At 41.2% G+C, this 27,287-nt stretch overlaps 1 protein-coding gene across 1 annotated transcript in view; it reads left to right on the top strand.

The window, feature by feature from the left end:
* Positions 1-27,287, top strand: part of DPYD (dihydropyrimidine dehydrogenase) — a 755,572-nt gene that overhangs the window by 372,719 nt on the left and 355,566 nt on the right. The window contains 1 exon segment of the mRNA XM_075616482.1: positions 1,930-2,140. Within this exon segment, the coding sequence (XP_075472597.1) occupies positions 1,930-2,140 (211 nt within the window).

Genomic DNA, 27,287 nt, shown 5'->3' with positions numbered 1-27,287 from the left:
AGGGGTTCCCTGCAATTTTCTGGAAATTGGAAAATTGCATCAAATTCAGAAGAATTTACAATGCATCTGATCTCAGACGCACTATTAGAGAGGGTTGGAGTTCCTCAGAATTTTACTTGGGGTTCCTTAACCAAAAGAAGATTGGAAACCACTAGTCTATACAAATGATCATCGTTCTGGATCTGTTTGTCTCTGGCAAAAACCTTGAAGTAACACACCACCTGTCTCCCAGACTGTGAGTTTGGATCTCATCTAATTAACTTTGATTGTCAAGAGTTTATATAGTTTCCTGGACTCCATCTGAAACCATGTAGGACCGGGTGTCGACCAGTCAGAGTATGGATGCTATGTCATCCAATCACAGAGTGAGGGTTCATGTGTGATGGGCCAATCAGGGCCTTGGGAGGTGACAGTGCTTTAGGACAGCCCACAGAGGTGGGTTTAAGGAGAGTGGGCCCTTCAAACTGACCAATGGGAACTGAGTTAGCTAGATTAGGACCCAGGCTTCAATTTTCAGTTTCAGTCTGATACCTCCTTCAGAAATAGATGCCTCAGAGTCTAGGATGAACAATGGCTCCGCTTTTGAAGTCCATGTTCCCCAGACCTGAGTAATCACCCATTCCCACTCCTCCAGTATCCCAAGCACTGTGCCCAGCCCACCTGTGGATAGTAGGTCCTGATTCCTTTGTGTGCTGACTGGCTAAGTGAATTACCAGCCAAGCAAACAAAGGAGTCATACGAAAACATTACATATGCATGGGAGGATAAACAGTAACAGTCTTACAGGGGGATACACAGAAACACACTGATCAGCCATTTTGGCTGCAATAAAATGTTCTTTTAGCCTGTAATCTAGCAATCCATCTTGACAGGTAGGGACAACAACTGGGATTAACCTTTTATGTGCTGTCCAGGCTCCCCCTACCATCACACCCACTACCAGCTTCACGTTGCATAGCCAACACTGCCAATTTACATCCTTTATGAGAGATTATAATTTAAAGTTGGCCAAAACCCATGACCTATTGATTTTGACTATTGACTATACCAACTCTCCCCTAACAGATAAATATAAATGTATATGTAATGTAAAAAAAATTAGAACGCAACCAAGTTTAGCATTCGTATTGTATTCCAGGCAGTCCTCGGTTATCCGACACAATGCGTTACTCAAAATGGCGTTGGATAGCGAAACGTTGTAAAGCGAAACACGTTTTCCCATAGGAATACTGTTTAAATGAAAGGTTCCGCTCCTGAAGGCATTTTTAACACTAAAATACACCAAATATTTTACGCAGGCAATAAGATATGCATCACACACAAATTATATAGTGTATATACTGTATTATATATATAATATAACATAATAAATAATATTTTATATAGTATAATATTATATACAGTAGTATAATATAATATTATATAGTATATTATAATATTATATTGTATAATATAATATTATATTGTATAATATTATATATACGCTCTTCGACGCTTTGCAACATTGTTTATGTGTATGTGTGTGTATATACACACACACACACACACACTTTCAAACAACGTTGCAAAGCGTCGTAAGAGCGTTGGATAAGCCGTTTTGGCGTTGTAAAAATGAACATAGGTATGCATTTCATAGCGTTGGATAAGCCATTTGTTGTAAAACGAAGCGTTGTAAAACGAGGACTGCCTGTATAGCATTATCTACAATGTTTCCTACAGAAGGATAACACACATTGTCAATTTAACTATATGGCTACGTCTAATGTTTTTATTAGCAAAAGAGCTCTAGTTTATATACAGTAATGTGTGCAGTGCAAAGTAGAAACACAGCTGCCTTTTAAAAAAATACACTGTTCTGCAGATTAATTGTTATTCTTTTGTATATTAGGCCTTAGATATTACAGCCAATGTTGCATTCTTGTTCTACAGGTGGAGTTAGCCAAACACGAAAAGTGTGAGTTTTTCCCTTTTCTATCACCTCGCAAAGTTATCTTGAAAGGTGGGAAAGTAAGTGCCATGGAATTTGCTCGTACGGAACAGGACGAGGACGGAAACTGGATTGAAGATGAGGACCAGATCACTTACCTAAAAGCAGAAGTGGTCATCAGTGCCTTCGGCTCTGTGTTAAGTGATCCTACAGGTATAGTACTACCAATGTTATCTCGGTTATACATTTTAATTAGAAGCTACATGGCTTTTGAAGGAATCCAAGGGTTGGGAACAGCATGAGCTTGGTGTGGTTTTGGGCTGATTAAACCAGTTTTTTTTTTTTCATTTTCACCATAAAATATAAATTGAGATGTACTGTACTTTCTGATTTCAAACGTGTTTTGGTTTGCAAAGCAAAAATGAAGATCAACAGGTAATGAATCATACTAATAAAGTAGTGCCTTATAAAATAGTAACATTTGTGGCAGATTAACAATAGCTGATCAGGTGGAGATAATATATTATAAAACTAAAAATTTACTTAAACCAAACTTTGTATCCCAAGAAGTCATTACCTTCCTCCTACCATTATTGATTATGCTTTTACAATTGTAATGCAAAGAGACTCATTGCAAATTAACAGTTGTAAATGAACAATTAAATGTACTGTTTCATATTTATTCTATTTAAAATAATAACAATTAAAGGTTGACTAAGGGCTGTTGGACAAATTCTTTGAGTTGTTTTGCACATTCAATAATTACATTTACCTAAGTTCAGGCTTTCCTGATCCTCCGACATCTGTAGCCTTGAGTTAAATCCATTAAGCCCTCCATCTGTATGCTTAACCAGTAAAATAAATGCTATGACCGATTAGATATTATTAAACATAGACTATTCACTGTTCAATGGGCGTAGATTAGGAATTCATCCCTTCAATGGAAACACAGAATCTAAGTTATTCCTCCTATTGTTAACAGTATTACGTGTTTCATCTTGAAGTTCTATAGAAATGCAATGTTGCTCTATTGTTCTGCTGTGTTCAGTACCACCTAGCATATGCTGACATTACTGCATAATGGTAAATTATTATTGTTTACAATATCGTTGCTTTTTATTCTGAAAATAGAGCTAATGCAATGTACTCCTTTTCTCTCTCCTCTTTTCTAGATGTAACAAACACAAGCTGTAGACACAGATCACAATAAACATGCACATAGAAAGAAAGGCTTTTGTAATAAAAACAAAAAACAAAAGTGGTGAGGGATATGAATAAGGTCCAGTCAAGTGAGGGGTCTAAATAAATAGATGGAAAACGAATCCTTTGTTCAGACCATTAGGTGACAAGGTCCTCAGAGTGTAAATCCATCTAGATGCCTTCTTAAGTAGTTCTTGATCCCAATTGCTTTTACGTAACCCCATAGATAGCTGGTGAATGTCAGGACCTTGCTGTCCCCATTATGATGTTCAATGACATGCCTGGCTACCGGTGTGACTGTTTGGTTTCTAATAGTCACCAGATGTTCCAGGACCCGGTGTCTGAAGGAACGTCTATCAGGAAAATGTGATCATAGAGACACTGGGTCAGCCGCTAACAGGCTATCCCAAGGTCCAGACACGATAAAACCCACAGTCTGTTTACCGATACACAGAATACAATAGGCTTCTTACCTGCAGGGCTCTGTGCATGTGACCGCTTCAGAATGAGACCAGCTGAGTCGTAATCGTAGGGACACTGAGTAAGCCATACCAGGCTATCCCAGGGTCCTGACACAACTCAATGTGTTTACTATACATTGTCTTATATAGGTTTTCACATGAAGCTTAACTACCTACGGGTATCATACTATATGAGGCAACCTGATAAACTATACCAGGAATCATTGTGGCTTAATGTACAGGGGCTAGATTTATATTTGCCCCAGAGCATTTGAACGCTGATTACTTGTCAGGATATATCAACTTTCCTCTGTTCATCTATGACCCCGACCATTTACTCATGAGCCCGCACACACTAATTATTCAATCATCGTATGCTCATAGTACTTAATAGTCAGCCACTCGTGTGTCTATTTAGGACTGTAGTCTAGTATACCAGGGATAAATACCATGTCCTTACCTAGCCCATTACCCTGACACAGAGAATCCTAGAGAGGCTAAGTCCTGTGTTCTGTGAAAGTAATACTTGTGCAGACTTTTACAGTGCCGTTTCTTGGATCTACACTTAGTCCTCGGGCATGGTGCTTCAGGCCACGCTGATCCGCGCTCCTGCTCTGCCTCGCCTGCTCAAACTGGAGCTTTTTTGTGTCCTGGCAGGCGAGGCAGTGAGCGTGCTTTGGGGGCGGGGCGGAGCGGAGGGGTGTCGGGAGGCGGAGCGGGAGGCGGGGCTAGTCCCTCACTCCCATTGGATGTGTGACGATTCAGGGGATTCCTTCCCCTTCTTTCTCTCAGAAGCAAAAGGAAAGGGAAAAGGGGGGGGGGGGGGAAGGGGAAGGGAAAGGGAGGGCTCCCGCATCAGCTATGGTATATTGGATAATAAGTGAATAATCAGGGATCGTATTCAGGTGCAAAAGGCGACAAGGGATAATGCAAACAGACAAACAAAAGATTCCCCCTTGAATGCACTCAGATAGATCTAATAGTAATGATGTAATATATAAAAATCATTTTAATCAATAGTATAATAGTAGTTGTACAGAGGGGTGTGGTACAAAAGTCCAGGGCCACCCCCTAATGGCATACCAAATGATCCTCCTTATTGAGTAAGATAAGGAAGAAGGCTAAGAGAATCACATTAGTATAATCGCCACAATGTACATGGATCAATTCCTACAGAACAAAATGCTGACCTATAATAAGGCAGCCCTATTATCTAAAAAAACGTCAGTCTATAAATGTGTAAGGCTGCCGATACTAAATCTGGAGGAGATGAATACCATAGAGGTAGTGGTGAGTTGCCAAACGGGCTGGCTGTAGTAATTAGCCTGTCTAATCTGGTGTGATGATGTAGATCAAAGATCAGCATGAAATCACAATACAAACACTCACAAATCAATCTGTATGGTCAACATGATGAAATGGCGAAAACAACTAGCAAAGATGTGGGATCCTGGGAGGGGCTAGCACAAAGTGTGCATGTATATAGCCCTGAGGCACGGTTCACCGACCGTATCAAGTTATAGCCTCATGTACAGAAACCTTCATAAACATTTGCTTTTGTATGAAAAGAAATGTATAGGTGGTGATGTGGTAAGATCACAACACATATCGAATAATTGCTAGTGTCAGTTAACGTGTTACAGTCCTTACAATGAAACACTTGGTAAGAGTCTCACGGGGAGTGTACATACTGATGGTAAACAGGATGATATTCACCGATGCCACTCATAGTTGGTCTAGGTAAAACTCATATTGCAGCAGTCTCAGTAAACAAGTTACAGCGCCATACACATTTGCAGGAGTCTCAATATGTAGCAACTGTGTAGCGACTGACTGTTAAAAATAGAGACACTTTAACTCCTGAAAAACCCCTCTCGGTGCATATTTGCATGATATTACCAGGGAGGGCTATGGAAACGATACACTTAGCTTTGTTACATTACAGCAAAACAAAACAAATCTTTGTTACTTAGATTTGTGCATTACAGCTATTATTGAGCAAGCTGTTTATCAGCTCATCCCCCCCATTATGGGGCCTTTGTACATCCCCACTTGACTCCAGATCCAGTGGGTCGTGTGTGTCAGTCACTCTGTTACCACACATCACCATTATCAAGTAAACTGAAATGCTGTCTGCTTGATCACTATATAATTAACACGGACAGCTTCTGGCAGTGTGACAGGTTACCAAACAGCAGTGAAGGGGTTAAACTCCCCGCGCCTGCCTTGACTACCATCTGCTATAAATTGCGCATGCCCACAGCGTGCACTCACCTTTGAGTAAGCGCAAACCCGCGTGAAACGTACGTCAGGTGACCATATGGCGTGACGTCGCCCTACAGCACGGATCATACCGATGCAACCTCCAGCTACACTGCTGTTACACTGTTGTGCAGGCTTCTGTCTCCCTTCCCTCTATGGGCAGCACGATTAGGCATTGAACACACCATAACAAAGCTAAGTGTATCGTTTCCATAGCCCTCCCTGGTAACATCATGCAAATATGCACTGAGAGGGGTTTTTCAGGAGTTAAAGTGTCTCTATTTTCAACAGTCAGTCGCTACACAGTTGCTACATATTGAGACTCCTGCAAATGTGTATGGCGCTGTAACTTGTTTACTGAGACTGCTGCAATATGAGTTTTACCTAAACCAACTATGAGTGGCATCGGCGAATATCATCCTGTTTACCATCAGTATGTACACTCCCCGTGAGACTCTTACCAAGTGTTTCATTGTAAGGACTGTAACACGTTAACTGACACTAGCAATTATTCGATATGTGTTGTGATCTTACCACATCACCACCTATACATTTCTTTTCATACAAAAGCAAATGTTTATGAAGGTTTCTGTACATGAGGCTATAACTTGATACGGTCGGTGAACCGTGCCTCAGGGCTATATACATGCCCACTTTGTGCTAGCCCCTCCCAGGATCCTACATCTTCGCTAGTTGTTTTCTCCATTTCATCATGTTGACCATACAGATTGATTTGTGAGTGTTTGTATTGTGATTTCATGCTGATCTTGGATCTACATCATCACACCAGATTAGACAGGCTAATTACTACAGCCAGCCCGTTTGGCAGCTCACCACTACCTCTATGGTATTCATCTCCTCCACATTTATAGACTGCCGTTTTTTTAGATTATAGGGCTGCCTTATTATAGGTCAGCACTTTGTTCTGTAGGAATTGATCCATGTACATTGTGGCGATTATACTCATGTGATTTGATGTAGTGATTCTCTTAGCCTTCTTCCTTATCTTACTCAATAAGAGGATCATTTGGTATGTAATTAGGGGGTGGCCCTGGATTTTTGTACCACACCCCTCTGTACAACTACTATTATACTATTGATTAAAATGATTTTAATATATTACATCATTACTATTAGATCTATCTGAGTGCATTAAAGGGGGAATCCTTCTTTCTCTCCCTCTGTCCCATCTCCTTCCAATCCCTCTATCCTTTCCCACTCCTGTCCAGCTCCGTCTACCTCTCTCTCTACCCCACTGCCTCAGCGCATGCCCCACAGGTTTCGCATGCCCGCGCGGTCTCCGAGCCCCTGCAGTGACGGTCCCCGCTCCCAGACACCCTCTATGCCCGCGGCCTTACCTTCCCTGGCGGCTCCGTCCGCTCATCTGCCTCCCCCCATCGGGGTACCCGCAGCGCGGCGCTCTGCGCGCCTGGTGACGCGGCCTGTGCGCGCGCTCCCTCAGCTTGCTGAGGGCGCGCGCACCCGCTCCCCTTCTGGGCTCTGTTGCCCTTCTGGTTCCTCCTCCTGGTCCCTGCAAGCATCTCTCTGTTGCAGCCTCTGCGCGCGCACCCTCTGCTTACAGAGGGCGTGCGCACATTCTCCTCTTCTTGGGCCTGCCACGTTCCTGACTCCTCCTCCCAGTCCCTACAAGTCATTCCCCTGACTGCCCCTTCTGTCTCCTCCTCTCCTCTCCCTGACCTATCCCTGTTGTCTCCCACTTCTCTCTCTGCTCCTCCCCTCTCTCCTATTGGTGTGTTTCCCTTTATAATCCCTGTCTGTCCTCTCTATCGTCGCTCTGCATAGTTCCTGTTTCCCTGTGTGCTGACCTATGCTGTGCTCCCTCTGTGTCCCTGCTGTATCCTGCTCCTGTGTTTACTTTGGATTTCCCTGGCTTTGACCCCTGCTTGTCCTGGAATACACTGCTCTCTGTACCCCTTGAACCTTGCTACGAACTCTACCTTGCTGACCTCTGGAATCCTTGGACCTGGCTTTGTACCCTGACGACTCTACTCTCTGGACCCCTGGACATTGGCACACAGACACGACCATTTTTACGCTTACACCAACAGACGTTGCAAGTATCGTTAACCACTCTCTCTACAGGCCCAGCAACGCTATACCACACTCCGGGCTTGCTCCCACTGCTGTGGGTGTGTGGTGTAATACCGTTCCCACCTCAGTACTGGGGTCTTGCCAGATCTGCGGGCATACAGGCGTGACAGGATGTGAGCGGTTAAGTGACCGCTGCCCTGAGCAGCAAATTTAAAATTTGCCTGTCTGCTGAAATTTTCGGAGCCTCTGCACGCATGCGGAAGCGTGCGGAAGCAGCTGCTAAAGCCGCGCTGATGACAGATGCAGGGGGTACACTGGCGACACACTTTATTCGAGCTCGGCTAGTCCCACGAATTCGGGTATACCCGGGTGTATTGAGGTTTGTGACTGTTTTCTGCCCGAGTGCATTGGGTTATTTTCAGGCAGGGATTGAAGCATTTTATTCCCGCTGGCTGCAATACTGCACAGTATATATATGTATACTGCATTACAATTCATGAATTGATGCCATCTGGTAGACACGCGAAGCATTGCAGCCTATTAAATCCTAATCATTATCATTTAACAGATCAGCCGCCCGTCAGCCAGGCATGAACCCAGGCTGGGAAGGCAAACGCAACGGGGCTTGTCAGAGGTGAGGAGCGGCGCATTCCAGGTATCTGCCAGGTACATACTGGGTATTTGCTCGAATAAAGTGTGTCGGTGCAGTAAGTGCATCTGCTCAGCGCAGCTCAGCATGGCTCAGCACAGCTTAATCTACTATGTCCCAGGCCTTACACCCACGATTATCACGGCACTGTGTCTCCTAGACAGTTATATTGAGACACTGATATTGTGTGTCTGGATCATTTATCTGGTCAACTATCTGTACACAGCATTATACAGAGTGCTATAAGTGACTATATTCGGTACCTTCAGAAGTTTTTTGTCTTTTTAAATTCTCTACTTTATCAAGGCTACTGATATTTTATGTGAGGTTTATCAGCAATATATTCAATTTAACGTATCCATATCTGTAACACATATAGCCAAAGGTGCCTAGCGTAGCAATTTCCTGGCATTTCCATTACGAATAACAGATCCTGAAGTTTTAACAGACCTTAGGCTTACTCATATGCAAATCATATGTTAATGAGCAGTGTGCCTAACAATGGAAATCCTCAGACCTCCGTTACTGTTAGTGCATGATAACAACACTACGATGTTTAGCACCTTCCAAAAGCTTGCGTTGCCAACATCCAGACCCCGATTATCATTGAGTTATTTGTAGGAATAGCCTAAAATCAATGTAATAAGTATAAGACTTAACCCTTTCATTACAAAAAGTGTCATACCAAGATTTATATTTGGGATCATATGTGTCTGAAACACATCGTAAACTATATTATGTTTTCAGTGATTAAAGTGATGTGTGTGTGAACTAATATATACTGTATAAAGTATAGGTATACAATAATGTATATCCATACATACCTCAATAATATTCATTAATATTGTTGAGGTATGCATGGATATGCATTGTTGTACATGATATACCATATAGTTATCTGAAAAATTTAATCAGTGTAAAAATTATACATTTCTCAATATAACAAGATATACATTAGCTTTTATTAATGCACATGAAAATGTCTCTTAATAGCGCTGCCTTAATAACGTGCCTTACAGTTTGACCAATGCACATGTGCAGTGTATTGAAAAACGAGTATCAGCACTACGATCATCTCCGATCCTACAAGTAACGTAAGGATTACAGACGGCGAAACTGTCAAAATCGGTTTCGCGGAATTTCCCGAGCTTTCCATTCAAAATCCGTTCAGCGGTACAAAACGCGTTGATGGATTTTAACAATCGAATTCGCGGATTCCGCATTCCGTTGGTGGATTTTAACAATGCAGTATGCGGATTCAGCAATCTGTGGAGAGGATTGGGAAAATCCACCAGCGGAACGTGGAATTTGCGGATTGGAATGTTACATTTCACCAGCGGATTGCTGCATCCGTGGATTGGATTGTCGGTGATAAAAAAAAAAATCCGGAAAAGACTAATCACCCTTTTTGAGACTGATTAGTGGACATCCACGGACCAAAGGAACCGGCTGATCTGAGGCGGATCCAAATCCGCCCATCTCTAGTTAGGATGGTGGTTTTGCTAACAGACCTTATTTATGCAGATGATTAGCTTTGAGCTTCCCGATTAAATGAAGGAAAAATTATGTCCGTTACCTAATTAGGTATGGTAACGTTATTTGCTATTATTTAGCTCACTTCTGAGGATGTACCCCTACTGTATGTTTGGTGCTTGAGGCAAAGGGAGATAAAGTGACGTGCAAAAGGTCCTAAGGAGCCAACACCAAGATTTGAGCTCCCCAGTCAGTGTCATTGTTTTCAGAGTCAGTGACTTTACTCACTGAGCCGTCCCTTCTCCCGAATCAAGTCAAATATGCCACACTATTTTAGTTTATCTTGCAAAAATATACCTGAGGAAGGGGCCTGAATGTTCCTGAAACTTGCACTTAATAACATCACTTAGCCATTACAGGTATCACTTTTACCTTTCTTTAATTTGTTTATCCCAATTTGTTACACTATAAGCTAACATGGGACAATTATTTACCTGAGAAAACATGTTTAGTGCATCATTTATCATCTCAAGACAAAAGTATAATAAATGTTTATAAAATAATATGGTATTGTCATTTTTCAGCAAAACATTAACTACCCCTCTTTTATAAGGGTTCTTGTAAATGAGGATGATTTTCATGTGTTTGCTTTTTTTTTGGTTGGAAAGACATTAATTATTTATTCTGTATTACTGAGGGGGATGTATTAATATTTATAGTTCAAATATAACATAATATCTTTGTAACTTGTTTATTAGAACTTTAGAGTTTCTTACAACTACAGCAACTCACACTGGGGCCTATGCAGAGAACTGCAAGAATGGCCATTCGCCAGACTTAGAACTCTCCATTTTTTTGGTGGATTCCCCTCGCAGTATGCAGGAAAGTGCGCGTATCTGGGAGAGGAATCCGGCAGAGAGATGGCGATCCCTGGCGAGAAGGGCTCCGCTGGTGAGATCTGTTAGCAAAGAGCCAGATCCGCCTCTCTATGCACAAATCTCGCGGGCAAATAAAACATTTTTACATAACAAATCTATTATTATTACTATTGTAGATGTGCATGGGGTCTCCGGAGATGAACCGCGTTGGTTTTATGTCCTGGGACCCCCTGCTTCCTGAGATACAAGCCCCGTTATGAGGTGCCAGTATCTCCTATGCATGGAGATAGCCCGATCACGTGACGCGGGACATTTCCATTCATAGGAGATATCGGCACCCCATAAAGGTGCCTGTATCTTGGGAAGCAGGGGGTCCCCGGACATAAAACCAACACGGTTCATGTCCGGAGACCCTCTGCACATGTACACTATTAATAAAAATACAGTAATGCTGCTTCATTAACTTAGCGGCTATCCGTTAAGGCAATGAAGGGGTTAAGTCACAGTAGCATGTTTATTGGGGACAATTGCTTCCAATAAATATTGCAAAACACAACACAATCAGCCTCTGTGCCCCCAACAACCCCTAAACCCCCCTTATATACATAACCCATAGTTATTATTTTAGGCACAGTAATGGTACTATAGGCTGACGGTGGCCCTCGGGTGTTTCTGCAGGGGTCCCCGCTTGCCTGCAGTATCAAGTCTGTGCCCCAAAAAAATAACTTAAAAACACAAATACTTCAACCTAAATACAATATTTCTCATTGGCTCTAGTCCCATGTGACAGCGCCATTTTGGTTTTCTTGACGTCATGTTAAAGGTAAATGAAGCAAAGCCATTCTGATTGGCTAGCTTCATTTCCTTTAAATGACGTCAGCATTTTTTTTTCCTTAACCAAAATCACATGCTTTTCACAGACCAATCAGGACAATGAGAACCATTTGATGCAAAATGTGACGTCATAGGCCTATAAAAGCCTATGTCGTCTCATTTTACAGCTAGACGCCGTGGGGAGAGGACCTCCCCTCAGAAGAAGATGGCCAGTGCGTCGCAGAAGAAGAAGATGAAGAAGCCAGAAGACCCCGCAGACGGCAAAGAAGACCCCGAAAAGAAGACCACAGACCGTATGGATTATAAAGATACGAAAGAAAACACCACATTGGATTACAAAGGTTTTTTATTTTATGGGTTCTTGGTTCCTATCTTTGGATTTGTTACAGAGGTAGCGGTTTAAACGGAAGTCGGTCATTGGTCATCTAATGGTAAGTAAACTAAAGAAATTTATTTTATTTAAGTAGTAACTGTTTTTTTTTTGTTTTTTTTAATGGCAGATCTATTTTTTTCCTGTCCATTTAATGCCCATGTATGTATATATATATCCCTATAGAGCTATATACATACATGTTATTTAAAGGGTTGTTTTGCAAATGTTATTTACATTTTTTCATGTCTTGTACTAGTATTTCCCCTGTTAGGTTAGAATTGTTTCTGTGAAATGTTTTGTATAATATGTTATGTCATTTAAGATGATGATGGTTGCATGGGTATATGTTGGGACCCTGCCTTAATTTTTTATTGTGGATTATTTGGTGAACTTAGATTGTGTATGATCATGTTCGTTAGAAATAGATTTTTTTTTGCTATGGATTTGTTTTTGCATAACAATATTGAATATGGGTTTTGGTTTGGATTTTGTTGTAATGTATTTCGGATGCCATAAATTGTGTGTTGGTAATTTATTATTGTCTACTTGCTTTGTTTATATTGAATGTTTACTTTCAATGGTGTATTTGTTTTGGACACTTGATTGCTATTGTGTACATGATGGAAATATTATTTGCATCATGTACACATTGTTCAATTGTATGTTGTATTGCAATTTACTGGTTTGGATAGGTGCTTGCTGTATTCTCTTCTGAGATGTGTTTTAATTTTCATTTGGCTTTGTTTATAATTTGGCAGTGATGTTGTCAATTTGGGATCGGATATATATATATAAAATATGTGAATGATTAAGCCACTGTAAAAATGAATGGGTGAAGGGTGGGTATCCGGCCAGGGTGGCTTAACCCCTTAATTACCTTTGCAGTTATTATCCGATAAGGTGATTAAGGGGCTAATTGATATCAGACTGTCATTGCAATGTATTGACTATGTATTTGGTTGGCAACGGAGGACACAGATTTAGCTGTCGAGGGGGATTCGTATTGAGGAGGTTAGTAGAACTTTATTTATTTTATTATGATAGTTAATGTGTTTAATAATGGGCAAATAATGTATTATCCATATCTGGATAATAGTTATTTTGCACATTATTGTAGTGTATTTGTTTGGGGGGATTGATGTATTTAATGTATAGGACATGTTTATTTTTTTACATAGAGGGTTGTTTCCTCAGGTCTGTGGGGACCTATGGAGACCACCTGAGGTCTCCTCGGACTTCTCACGGGTAAACGGCTGCTGGGTCCACGGGGGACACCTGTGGGGAAGAACCGGTGGCCCCACATCTGTGGGGGCACCGCGGACCTGTAGGGACCACCCGAGGGCCCCCAGACCCCAGTGGGAACCACCCGAGGCCCCTCAGACACCTGTGGGTCTGACCCGGGGCCCCCCAGACATCCGCGGGCCTACCGTGGAGACCCCATTGTGGCCCACGGTGACCAACGGAGACCACCTGGTGGACCATGGCGCTTGGCAGGGACCACCCGCAGGCCTCCAGACCCTGTTTAAAACATGGGGCTGGGCTACTGTAGGTCTGTGAGGGTTAGGGTTAGGGTCAGGCCCACCGGGGACTCCCGTGGGCCTGGGGGATTAACCCTGTATGTAAAATAATAAATCATGTATTTATGGGGGGGCACAGGGGGTGGGTTTATGTATTTAATAAATATAATGATGTTTATTGTGGGGCTGTGTATTGTTTTTATTGTGGGTACTTGGGGTGGGGGAAGGGGGTATTGGCCCCAAGGGTATGTGGGTAGGCCTCCCGGCTGGGTATTGGGTGAGGGTGGTTAGGCCTCATGGGGTGGGTAGGGGGGGAGGGTATTGTTAAACCCTTAATGACTGTAGCGGTTAATAACCGCTATGGTAATTAAGAGGTTAGGGGACATTACATTGGCTGTTTTTATTCTTGTTTATGTTTTGTAGCATCGGAAGGGGGCATGGGCATGGACGGTGATGAAGATGAGGATGGCCTTCATCGTGCCAGCCGGACATGGGTGAGTGCTATATGTATTTATTGTATTTATTGTTCTTTATGTATTTTAAATGGGCAAATTCACTATTATTCAGATGTGGATAATAGTAATTGTGCCCATTACTATACTGTATGTTTTAGGGGGGGGGGTATTTCTTTATTAATATTTATGTTTCTAAATTAATTTTGGGGGGGGGCACAGAATTGGTACTGCAGGCCCGTGGGGACACCTTCGGGTAACACCCGAGGGCAACCGCCGGCCTATAGTATCTTTGCTGTGCATATATGTACTGTATGTTAGGGGGGTATAGGTTTTGTTGGTGTAATATATATATGTATATGAATATATATATATATATATATATATATATATATATATATATATATATATATATATATATATATATATATATATATATATGTATATGTATATGTATATAAATATATATGTATTTATTTATTTATTGGGTTGTTGGTGGAAAAAAAAAAAATATATATATATATATATATATATATATATATATATATATATATGATGTATTTATTTATTGGGTTGTTGGTGTAATTAATATATATATATATATATATATATATATATATATATATATATATATACATATATACATATATATATATACTGAGTTAAGTCATGGTGAGTAAAAAAAGTGACAAAAACCCTCCACAGCAAAGCAAATATGCAAATGTAAATACAACTGTATGCTCATCTGCATGTCTTAGGCAGGTCTGCAACCCCACCTTTCACCATTATCACCCAGCATACAGCACTTCCACTGCAGCAAGGGATTCTGGGGAATGACATGCAAATGAGCACACAGTGCCACTTTTAGCGGGAGGGCTTAACCCCTTAATGACCTTTGCGGTATTAACCGCTACGGTCATGAAGGGGTTAAGTCCACCTGCAACCCCCTCGCAAGCCCTAAACAGCCACCAAGGGCCAAATACCCTCTTCACCCACCCCCGCTAATCACAATAAACCTGGCACGGCTGGTTAACCCCTTCATTGCCTTAGCGGTTAGCTGCTAATGTAATGAAGTGGCCTTTAAATGCATTTTTCCTGCCTCGGATGCATGCCGGTGGCCTCCGGTGCTGGTATTAATGGGTATCAGCTCTGGAGACCCCTGGCAGAAAGGGTCTGATTTTTTCTATGTATCGCCGCTCAGCACCAGATTTTTGCCAACTTTTGTTGGCAGAGCGAATTGGAGAAAATGTCTCCATTCTAGAGCGCCGATCAGAGCCGAGATGCTGATCGGCGCTACTAGAATACAGCGGGTTTTAAAACTGGCGAATAATTGATTCTCACCACCCGCGCGGCGAGTTTTTTTTTCGGAAAAAAAAACCGGTGGATTTTCCTCATCTTGCCAGTTTTCCGGATTTACTGAATTGCTGTAGGCATATTTGCCAAAAAAACTGGCGAGATAGGGCTTCTCACAGGTTTCTGCATAGGCCCCACTGTCTTCAAAGTCTCCGTACCTCCCAGATTCAAAACACTCTATTCAAAATGTTGTGCAAAATAAAGAAAAGTGTTACTATAAAAAAATAAAAATAAATACACAACATTGTAGAGTGTGGTGTGAAGTGTTTGAATCTGCCACAAATATCTATGCAATGATAATGTGTGTTTTTTTTTTTTTTTTTTTTTTAGAATACTATGATTTTTACATGTGAAAGTCCTCTCCTTCCACACACATTTGTTCACCTACAGTAGGTCAAAAAGACATGGCTTATACAAGTGTAAGTGGCATCCCTATTGAATTTGAGTCTCTATTTGGAGAATGCAGAAACCAGCTGTGTAGCAAGTTCATACTGAAACATAGTGTCACCTTACACTGATGTATGTTCCGTTTCTAAGACATTCAAATCAAATACAAATTCCAAATACAAACTTCTGCTTTAATAGTGAAAATATCAGATTGTATTCATTCCATTAACAGCATCAATTCAAAGCACTGTCACATCCAAAGCATAAGGGGTTACATTAAATATTCATCCTTCATCCCTCGTGTATTAGTGAAACCTACAAACTCAGAGCTTTCTGCCAAGTTGGAATCTCTTGGAGAGAAAAAACAAACCCAGCATTGAGATAATATAAAGAAATTATCGTCCTTCCAGGCCACTGATGAATCATATGCAGAACCATATGGACAATCTGGTATTGCATCTGCCTCACCAGACTTACTTTGTACATAAACAGGTGTTCACTTTCCAGTCCTACAACGATGTGACACCCATACATACTGAAAGAAAAAACAGTAAGTTATGTTAACAAGAAGGTTTTGTAAATGGATCCTTGTTACTTTGTTCTTGATTTTCAAAGCTTTGTATTTTGTGAAGCAATTTTCATTTCTGATCATTCGAGAGATAATACATGTCTCTATAGCCAACAAATAGCTGTGCATACTGTACAATAGTGTACACCGGTATGTACAGATGTATTACATTATTATTTTTTACTTACTGATAACGCAGAATATCTTGTTACAAAGCAGAATATTAGTTTCCATAGGATTGAATGGCAGTGATAACGCAGAATATCACAAGGAACCCCAACCTAATGTGCTATCTGGAGCAATAACCCGGGCTACATCTGTTTGGTGAACTAACATTCTTAGGTACTAAACTTTCATCAGAATCATGACGTTTTCAACATTTAACTTTAGAATGGGTAAGCAGGGATGTCAGTTACTGATACACTGTAGAATGCATTTGGAGTCTGTAATGATACAATGTTGATACAATTGTTGATACAATTATTGTTCCCTTCTTCCTAATAGCAGCACAGAAATAGACTTGTCTCCCTAGTGAATAACTGTTTCGTTTTTCGGCTTATCTTTATTTTGCAGACTCAAGTGGTATGGTAGCATGGTCACACATATAGTGAGGGTGTTAAGAAAGTTTTCATTCACCATCACTACACAGATTTACAGTAAAGTGACATATGGTGAAGTTTTCATTTCTTGAATTTTATACGGTGGTGTGTTTAGGTTTGAATATTAAAACAAAACAATAATATAAATCCCAGAGACTAATGTAGTGAAAAGAAACATGCAATGTATTAACCCTTTAACTTCCATACTAACTGTATTCCAGACTCAACCCTTTCATTGCTGGAGGCCCTGCAACTGATTTCAGAGCTATTGCATTGCAGAATGCTTCTATTTTTAGGAGTAATGTTAGATATGTGATTAAAGTACTTGCTTGCAAAATAGAGAACCCAAGTATGAGATTACCCTACAGATGCAGCGGACATTATCCAAACATTTCACTAAGCCATTTTCTTGAACTCTGCTTTATTCCACGCGGCATTCACTCGTTATTCTTCCGTGAATGCCGAAAATCACACCAGTCACACCTATCCCAATGCAGCAATGTTCCAGCACCGGCATCGGCACCAGCACCGGCTTACAATAACGGTCCGACCGTCGGTGAAAACCTGGTGAACGGCAATCCTTGCTACCTGGCAGACAACGCTAAAATGCTATTTTCTACAACCAATAAAAACACTAGTAAACACGCGTCTTAACGCGGGAAAGTTTGAAGAAATCATGCGGAACGACCTGGATGTGCTAGGAATACAAATCGTGAAATGTTCGGATAACGGCCGCTGCATCTGTACGACCAGACAGATTCACCACAATGCCGGATACTTAGGCACATATTCTTCAGTGGTTTTTAGGCAAACTTTATAAAGAGTGAATGCTATGCTTAATCATTCATTTTTAATTAAGATGTTTTTAAGGCCACAAAAGCTTCTGTCCAGAACTCTTGTAGGTCCATCTAAAATAACAAAAAAAACGTCTAGTGCTATCCGCAGAAAACATTATTTATATTATTATTTATAAAATGTTTTACTAGGAAATAATACATTGAGAATTACCTTATTTTCAAGTATGTACAACACCTCAAACTCACCTTAGTAAACTACACACCCTCTACAGTACAACTCAATATACCGCTTTGTCCTACAATGTATAGTATTATACAGTTATAGTACTGTAATTGGGAGTGGATACATTTTTCCATGACTTTGGATAGTATTGGGAGAAGAGAGATTGGACAATGTTGTTGTCCTCACTTTTGTACTCTAGAGCTTTTCAGGTCAGTGTGATATGGCCTGAAGACAAAATTATTAGGGAGGCATGTGGCTTGGCTATGGCTGGGGCACTGAGTTGTAGGAACTCTGATTGTAGCAGGTCAAGCCCGCATTGGCCTTTGGCCTTTTAGTTTTAATGTTAGGAGTACCTGTGTAATCTCCTTTTCAGATATTGGGACAAATTAAAAATTGTAAGCAGGAGGTGGAGATGTAGGGTTCTCATAGGTTGAGCTTCATGGTTGTAGTTTGGGTTACACTTTATAGGGTGTTCTACTTCCCTACTACCAAAGTATTCATTGAATGCATTTGCTATGTCAATGGGATTTGGTAGACTAGTATCATCCTTTTTGATATTAGGTGGTTGTTGGTGGCTAGAAGAAGGTTGGAATATATTGTTGATGACTTTGCAGAAGTTTCCAGAAGCTGGGTTTGATGTATTTGGATAAAGATTGCATGTGTAACATCTATACCTGGGTAACATACAGTATGAGGGCTACCAACAACAGTATTGATAGCCTGTTGGTTCATCTTAACTAATAAATTCTATTAATTATTTTGCCAGGATATATTTAAATATTTGGCTAATACTACTGTACCATTAAATCTCATGTAAAGCTTGTGATATTTTGAGTTCAACAGTAATATCTAGTATTAAGGGACCAATGGCAAAGGCAGTATGTGTATTTTCCTTATCTACATTCAGAATTCTCTGTTTTTCTTCTCAATGATATTACAAAATGTTGCAGTATATCACAAAACTGCACATGTATTCAGTAGAATTGCACAGTATATGACAACATATTATGATGCATAGGCCACATCTCTATTGATTTATACTTAAAGGGAAGCTTAGACCATTACTACAATGCATCATCAAAGTCTTAAAGAATGTATTTACAAGATATAGTTGCAAACCAGTAGAAAATCATTACAAAATAAAATGATTGTAAGATTCTTATTTTTCGCTTTAGGTGTCAGGAGGAATGTGTACAGTATGTTGGATTTACGAGGTTATATGTGATACTGGCAAGACCAGGGCTTCTGCAGCGTGTTGCGATTTCTCACCAATTCCCCTGAGTTTTGCTTGCTCTGGAAAGGCAGGAACCTGTACTCTTCTGCTATTCTAAATGTAAAACGCAAAACCAAGTGACAAGTTTGAGCACTTTCATAAGAAGCAGAACCCCAAAATATTAGTCGGATATTAGAGGTGTCACAAATCTCATCATAAATGCAAGTGGATTATCTTCTAACTTTTAAGCAAAAATTGGTAATGTCTCTAATGGTTTATTTGCAGAGGCTACATAAAAAAAAAAAAAGGAATAGTCTGCCTTTCACAAAATATAAAACACTTAATAGTCAGATTTTCTAATTCACAAATGTTGTTTTCCCTTTACTACATCTGCTACAAAACACTGTGGCCTTGTTTCACTTACGTTCGACTAAAAAGATGTTGTTATCAGTGTTTAATGCAAATTGTATTTATTATTTATTATTTCCCTATTCACTAAAGCCAGATCACTAGCAGTAAAGCAGTGATAAGGGGCTTTTTAATATTACATCATATTATTATATCAACTTTGTTAATGCAGTGTATGCAAAATGACCTAATGATGGGATATTCATTACACTCCTATACCTGGTGATATCAGACAACCTCCCAAAATATATGGAGTGCTGACCGCCATGGATAAGGACTCCTCGTCTTCATTTCCGCCATCAGTGACCCTGCGGTCACATGATTGCTCCCAATGAGTAGGCTTATGTGATCATGAATTGCCGGAAGGTCTGTGGCACCTGGGTGCCAAAGCACCTTCAGCACACAGAGGGTCAGTCCTACTCCGTATACTCTTAAGAGTGTGCTTCAGGCATTGTTTCGCACAGAAATATTATAAAGGGGGCAGAATTTTCTAAAGCAGCCTCAAAAACTAACAATGTATTGTCTGCTAAATTCCTCATAGATGCCTTTACATAGAGCATTTCACTATTGAATACCACATGTAAATAAAGATACCATGTGTGATAAAGCAACCAATCAGATTACTTGTTTTACCACATTTGACGCATTTACTGATGACATTAAATGTTTTGTTCACCGTTACATCATTGATTCCTTATAAAGTCCTCTCCCCTTGTCCCACCTAATTTCTCTCCCACTTTCTATTAACCTCTCACTCCCTCTGTCATTCTTTCCCTCTCCCGTTCTCTCAATTTTCCTCCTCTCTCACCCATCTATTTCACTCCCCCATCACTAACACATGCCCCTCCAATTCTCCCCCCTCTCATCCCCCTACTTCTCCCCTCAAGTAGGAGAATTATCCTCTCTTCTCCCACCTCCTCACCACCTCTTCCCCTCCTTGCTCTCGTTCTCCCTTCTCCCCTTCTATCGCCCCTTCTATCATCCTTCTGTCCCCTCCTCTTCCTTCCCTCCTCTCTTCCTTCCTTCCCTCCTCCTCTCTTCCTTCTCCCATCTCCTCTCTTCCTTCCCTCCTCCTCTCTTTCTTCTCCTCTATCTCCTTCTCCCCCTCCTCTCTCCTTCTCCCCCCTCCTCTCTATCTCCTTCTCCCCCCACTCTATTTTCTCTTATTCTCCATCTACCTCTGTCACGCTCTCTCCCTCTCTCTCATTGTGCATTTTTTCCCCCTCCTTGGGCCATACCTGTGGAGCAAGAGTGCAGGGTCCATTCATGTCCTACTCAGCGCCGGAGTTTAGCCCATCCAGGCAGTCAAAAACAGTTGGGCCTGACTTGTAGCAACCCCCGGGGCGAGCACCTCTCCACCGCCGGGCCCGAGACAGATGTCCCTGCACTCTCCCCTATCGGTGGTTCTGAAATCTAGAACAACATGTCAATGATGTAATGTGGGAAAAAAATATTTTGAAAAGTAGTTAAGATGAAGGTAAAGAAGTTGTTGTTGGACTACTGTGATCTTCAAGCTACGGTGTTGTTAAGGGCTTCAAACAATGCTAAGGATGGTACGTCATGGGACAGGATGGTGGTGGAATACAATAGTTTATCAGTCCTTCATTTAGGCTACTTTTGAAGCTCTGGACTAATTTTTTTATGGTGTTGTTTTTAGTTTTTATTACATTTTTCTTTTGTCCTATAAGATATGGAGTTTAATCTTTAACTAATTTTTATTTAATTAGCCATTTGTTTTAACATCTAACTGTCATGCCCTATAGACATATTAGCTATATTTCTCTAATAGGCTGGTAGCCATTGTTAGATGATGGGGGGGGGGGGTTAGTTGGGGTCCTTTGTGGTGGTGGTTGATGGAGGTAGGTGCCCCGGGGTGAGAGGTTAGGCCCCCTGGCAGGGAGGCGAGAGGGTTTAACCCCTTGTATGTATCAGTTGCTAGTAATACATTGCATGGCAACACCTTATTATAGTAGCTTCTATGGCATGCAATGGGTAGATAGTTGAGATAAGATAAGGTTTCATACTTATTAACCATTGAGTTTGCCTGCATCATGCTTGCCTTCATGACCACTGTTTTATAAGGGGTTAATATTTATCGCATATGCCAGGTATTTATTGCAAATATATATATATACCTTTGAATATTGAAGATACAAATTAGCGATATCAAACAAAAAATGTAAGCCCCTTTGCAATTTTAACCGCATTTGCGTTTGGATTAGCAAATTACGGCCTGCATATTAGCTGCCTTTTCCGCCACAGAATTGTGCTGATGTCATTTTTATTAAATTAGGTGAAAAGTCAAGAACATTTTCAGGGGAGATGAGCCAAAAATGTTTTGTAAAATCGTACCTACATTTTTGGAGTTGATTGATGTCTGTGTGTGTTGTAAATAAAATATATGGTTCCTCACTACCGTTTCAAAACGGCATTCTTCTGTTTCAATGTCATATAAAAAAATGTAAGCCGAGTCATTTGATTACAAAATATTGTGGAAGTTTGTAATTATGTTTGTGGCTTCATGGAGAAGGCACATAAAAAAGAAATGGAGATTTGAGACATCTGGAATCTAATTATGCAAGAACATATGTTTTTCCACTTGGGAAATAACAAGTTAATTGGAAATTAGTGAGGAAAGCTGAGGAAACAATCTAAGCTAAATATTCTGAAGTCCAAGTTATATTTTTCTGCAGGTAAAAGAAAAAACTTTGGAGGCAAGATGTATCTATTGCAAGCAATGTTTACATATTGTGCAAACATAACATCTAAAGAATAATGTATGGTGGCACAACACATCTTATAAAAAAAAAGGTTCAATATCTGCCTCTCCATGATTGAATCATTTTTCTCTATCCTTGTACAGTAGTAGCAGTAATCATTCAATTATCCAGCATTCAGTACTGGGTTTTTCCACAAGGGTTCCTATGCACCCTTGGGGGTCCCCGCCAACCCTAAAGGGTTCCCTGCAATTTTCAGGTCATTTGAAAATTGAGCCAAATACAGAAGAATTTACAATGCATCTGATCTCAGACGCGCTATTAGAGAGGATTGGGGTTCCTTACAATGCATCTGATCTCAGACGCGCTATTAGAGAGGATTGGGGTTCCTTACAAAGCATCTGATCTCAGATGCGCTATTTGAGAGAGTTGGGGTTAATTACAATGCATCTGATCTCAGACGCGCTATTAGAGAGGATTGGGGTTCTTTACAAAGCATCTGATCTCAGATGCGCTATTTGAGAGAGTTGGGGTTAATTACAATGCATCTGATCTCAGACACACTATTAGAGAGGGTTTGGGCTCCTTACAATGGATCTGATCTCATACACCCTGTTTGAGCGGGTTGGGGTTCCACAGAATTAAACAATATAATTGTAGGGTTCCTTAACCAACAAAAAGGTTGAAAACCACTGACTACATCACATGGAAACACAATTAAAATAATTGTCCTCACCCCACTTAAAGAGGTTTTATATCAAGGCAGAAGTTGTGCACTTCTGGAGCAAAAAACTGCACCAGAATTTATCAAAGGAAGAAAACATCCTAACAAAATCAATAGGATTTTCTCTTTGATACATCTGGGGAAACGTTTTTTGGCCCAGAATAGCACCACTTTTGTCTTGATGCATAACCTGGGTTTCCATTGCTAGTTCTCGTATTAAACAATTGAAAATACAGTACACAATGATCCTGATGAAAGCTGAATGTGAGCCAGAAACATTGTCAGCATGGATGTACTGTGCAAACAGCTGCAATGTTTTACAAAGCTTGCGTGTCCTGATCTACGTGGCTGGTTGATTTCAAGTGCTGGTTGTATTACTGCACCGACACACTTTATTCGAGCAAATACCCGGTATGTACCTGGCAGATACCTGGAATGCGCCACTCCTCACCTCTGACAAGCCCCGTTGCGTTTGCCTTCCCAGCCTGGGTTCATGCCTGGCTGATGGGCGGCTGATCTGTTAAATGATAATGATTAGGATTTAATAGGCTGCAATGCTTCGCGTGTCTACCAGATGGCATAAATTCATGAATTGTAATGCAGTATATATATATATACTGTGCAGTATTGGAGCCAGCGGGAATAAAATGCTTCAATCCCTGCTTGGAAAATAACTCAATGCACTCGGGCAGAAAACAGTCACAAACCTCAATACACCCGGGTATACCCGAATTCGTGGGACTAGCCAAGCTCGAATAAAGTGTGTCGCCAGTGTAAGTGTGCAGTTAGAACTAGAAGGGAAGGGAAGTGCTGTGTAAATTGGTGTGATACTGGCAGGGGTGGCTGAATTTGGGGAGTGTGCAGTGGGTTAATTTATTTTCAAAGTGTGTGGTAATTAAAAGCCTGTAGGAGAGCAAAATAAAGAAAAAAAATAAATTTTTCTCCTGCCTGAGCCAGCAGTGGGTGTGGTTGGCCGATTGCTAACCTAGCACACCTGATGGGGGTCCCTATTTAAACAGAGGTTGCTCACGAATCCTGAGCTTACGTTTCTTGATCAGCATGGCTGGTTGATTTCAAGTGCTGGTTGTATTAAGTGTGCAGTTAGAACTAGAAGCCGTTTGAACAGAGAAGGGGTTAAACAAGGTATAGTATATTTAAGTACAGTTTATTGTTAGTACTTATAAACTTCATAGTTGCTACAATGAGCAGGATTGAAAATGCCACTCAATTCACATCTTGCCACATGTATGTGCACTTGGAGCAGCTGTTCCAAGGAGCATACCGCTGTGAGAAGTGTGAGCGGGTGGTCTCTTTAGAGTCAGAGATTGCTGATCTGAAGAGGAAACTTGCAATATTGAGGGACATTGACAATCTTAAAAGGGGTTTAGTACTCAGGGAGCAGGCCCTTGCTTCGACAAGTGATGCAGATGGTCGAGCTGTTAGTGAGGAGCAGGTATTTAGCTGGGTAACAGTTAGAAGGGGAAGTAGTGGCAATAGGGAGAGGCAGACCAGTTCTGAGTTTACGCAGACCAGTTCTGAGTTGACCCACCCCAATAGATTTGCCATGTTGAGTGAAGATATTGGGAGTGTCAGGGCAGAAATGGCAAGGCTGGGGTAGACTGATTCCTCTAGCAGCCAGGGGAATAGTTCCTCCAGCACAGAGCGGACTCAGGATGCTCAGATACAAAGAAAGATTGTGGTGGTAAGGGGCTCCATTATTAGGAATGTAGATAAGGCAATCTGTTGCCGTGACCGCATGAACCAAACAGTTTGTTCTCTCCCAGGTGCTCGGGTTCGGCACATTGTAGATCAGGTAGACAGATTGTTTGGAGGGGCTTGGCGGTGACAAAGTTAGAGAAAGATGGAGGGTCCTAAAAAATGATTTCAGGGATCTAGGCCAAAAGCTAAAGGCAAGAACCTCCAAGGTACTATTTTCTGAAATACTACCAGGCCCATGCGCTACCACAAGGAGACAGTCAAAAATTAGGGATATTAATGCATGGCTAAGAAAGTGGTGTAGGAAGGAGGGTTTTGGGTTTTTAGAGCACTGGGACTCCTTTTCTGAGAGGTGCCATCTTTAATCTAGGGATGGATTGCACCTCAATGAAGTACAGGGAGCTTTCAAAATAACTATTCATGGCAGGGCAGTATAAAGGACTTGGTGACATCCCTTAAGGTTGGAGGAAAAGAGATTTCACCAGCAACAAAGGAAACGGTTCTTTACAGTAAGGACAGTTAAAATGTGGAATTCATTACCGATGGAGACTGTGATGGCAGATACAATAGATTTGTTCAAAAAAAAGTTGGACATCTTTTTAGAAAGGAAAGGTATACAGGGATATACCATATATGTAAACATGGGAAGAATGTTGATCCAGGGAATAATCCGATTGCCAATTCTTGGAGTCGGGTAGGAATTTATTTTCCCCCTTATGAGATATCATTGGATGATATGTCACTGTTTTTTTCTTTTTGTTTACCTTCATCTGGATGAATAAGGAAGTATAGATATAGGATAAAGTATCTGTTTTCTAAATGTAGTATAGGTTGTACTTGATGGACGTATGTCTTTTTTCAACCTCATATACTATGTAACTATGTAACTATGTAACTACTGTATGATATCTTGCTGGTGAATGCTACTGTTGCTGTAATACTAAGTGGAATGTGTGCCATATTAAAGAGGCAATCCAAGACGTTATTCTTTCTTTCTTTTTCTTTTTGTACTGGATTGAAGCATGGGGTCTCTTGAGTTGAGTCATATGTAGAAGTGCATGCACACCGCTAAACGGTGCTGGAGGGGGGTACTTATCTGCCAGTGCACTGTGTCCAGGGAGGTCCAGACATCCCAAAGGAGATCAGCAATGAAAATGGAAGCAGGCACACGGTCTTATAAAAATGCAATTTAATGAGCCACCAAAGGGTACAACGTTTCTGAGCCCTCTTCTTGATAAAGGCAATTTTTGCCGAAACGTTGGACCCTTTGGTGGCACATTAAATTACATCTTTAGAAGACTGTGTGCCTGCTTCCATTTTCTTTGCTGGTCTCTTGAGTTGAACCCCATTAATTTCAGTTCCGGGAACCCTCTTCTTCCAGAGTTACTTACCTCTGCACTGGGTGCCAGTAGCCACTTCATGGTTTATGTCAGCGGTGCGCAAACTGGGGGGCGCAAGCCCCAGCGGGGGCACGAGACTGAGGGCGGGGGGGGCTGCTGGGTTTACAGAGGCCCCACATGCTTCCCAAAGGTACTTAAGTGCCGGTGGGAGCTGCGGGGCCTCTGTAAACTTAACTTACCTTGGCTCTGGCGGCTTCTCACACACAGCGCCATGGCAATGCAGCGCCAAATTACACGCAGCGCCAAATTACAATGGACAATACATCAGAAATTTCTCTCCATAAATTATCATTGATATTTCTGTCATGGTATGAATTAAAGGTTCACGTTTGTAAAACTCAGAAATCAAATTTTCACTAGTTGAGTTGTCCATATTCTCACAGCAAGCGAGCGCAACTCCACTGACAAAAAGTAATTTGAACAGGATCCAGGCAGAATAGCTTACTAAATTTTCATTGGCTGTTAGCCGCTCACATGACCATGCTGTCTCACTGCAATAGCAAACAAGTTTGTCTCCTCTGCTTTTGGTATCCCTGTATCTCACGAGCATGTGCAAGCTCACGCTCACTATGGCCATGCGCTTTGGAATACACACGTTTGTTTGTAGCGCGAGCTATGTAGCTCGCTCCGTATCTTGCACTTTGGACGAGGCCTTACAGAGAGGCTGAGATCCATCGCTGCTTTCCTGTACGGTATTGGCATTTTCCTACTTCACGGTTTATGACTTGTGGAAATGGTTTCTTTCTGAATACCGTGAAATGACAAACCGTTCGCTGGGAACGTACCAAACTGTTCGAGAGGACAGCAAAGTTATCGAAGGTACTAGAGTAGGCCCCTAAAGCTCACTCGTCATGTGGGCCAATAGGAAGCCGCAACGGGTGATGTCACAGCTTCCTATTGGCCTGCAAGTCCCAGGAGCTTTGAAAAGCAGCCATATTTGTACTGTTACTTGTTGCAGCACTATGGCAAACATGATGCAACTGACTGTTTACTGACACTCTGATAATATGCTACTATTATAGCTATTTTTGTAAACATTGGGATTACAAATATGTATACACTGGGTCTGGCTAACTAGCAATCCCTGAGCCTTAATAGATAGAT

This window comes from Ascaphus truei, chromosome 10 (genome assembly GCF_040206685.1).
Source record: "Ascaphus truei isolate aAscTru1 chromosome 10, aAscTru1.hap1, whole genome shotgun sequence".
Lineage (NCBI taxonomy): Eukaryota > Metazoa > Chordata > Amphibia > Anura > Ascaphidae > Ascaphus > Ascaphus truei.
Note: the sequence above shows the minus strand (reverse complement) of the source record. Positions and strands in the feature narration are given on the sequence as shown.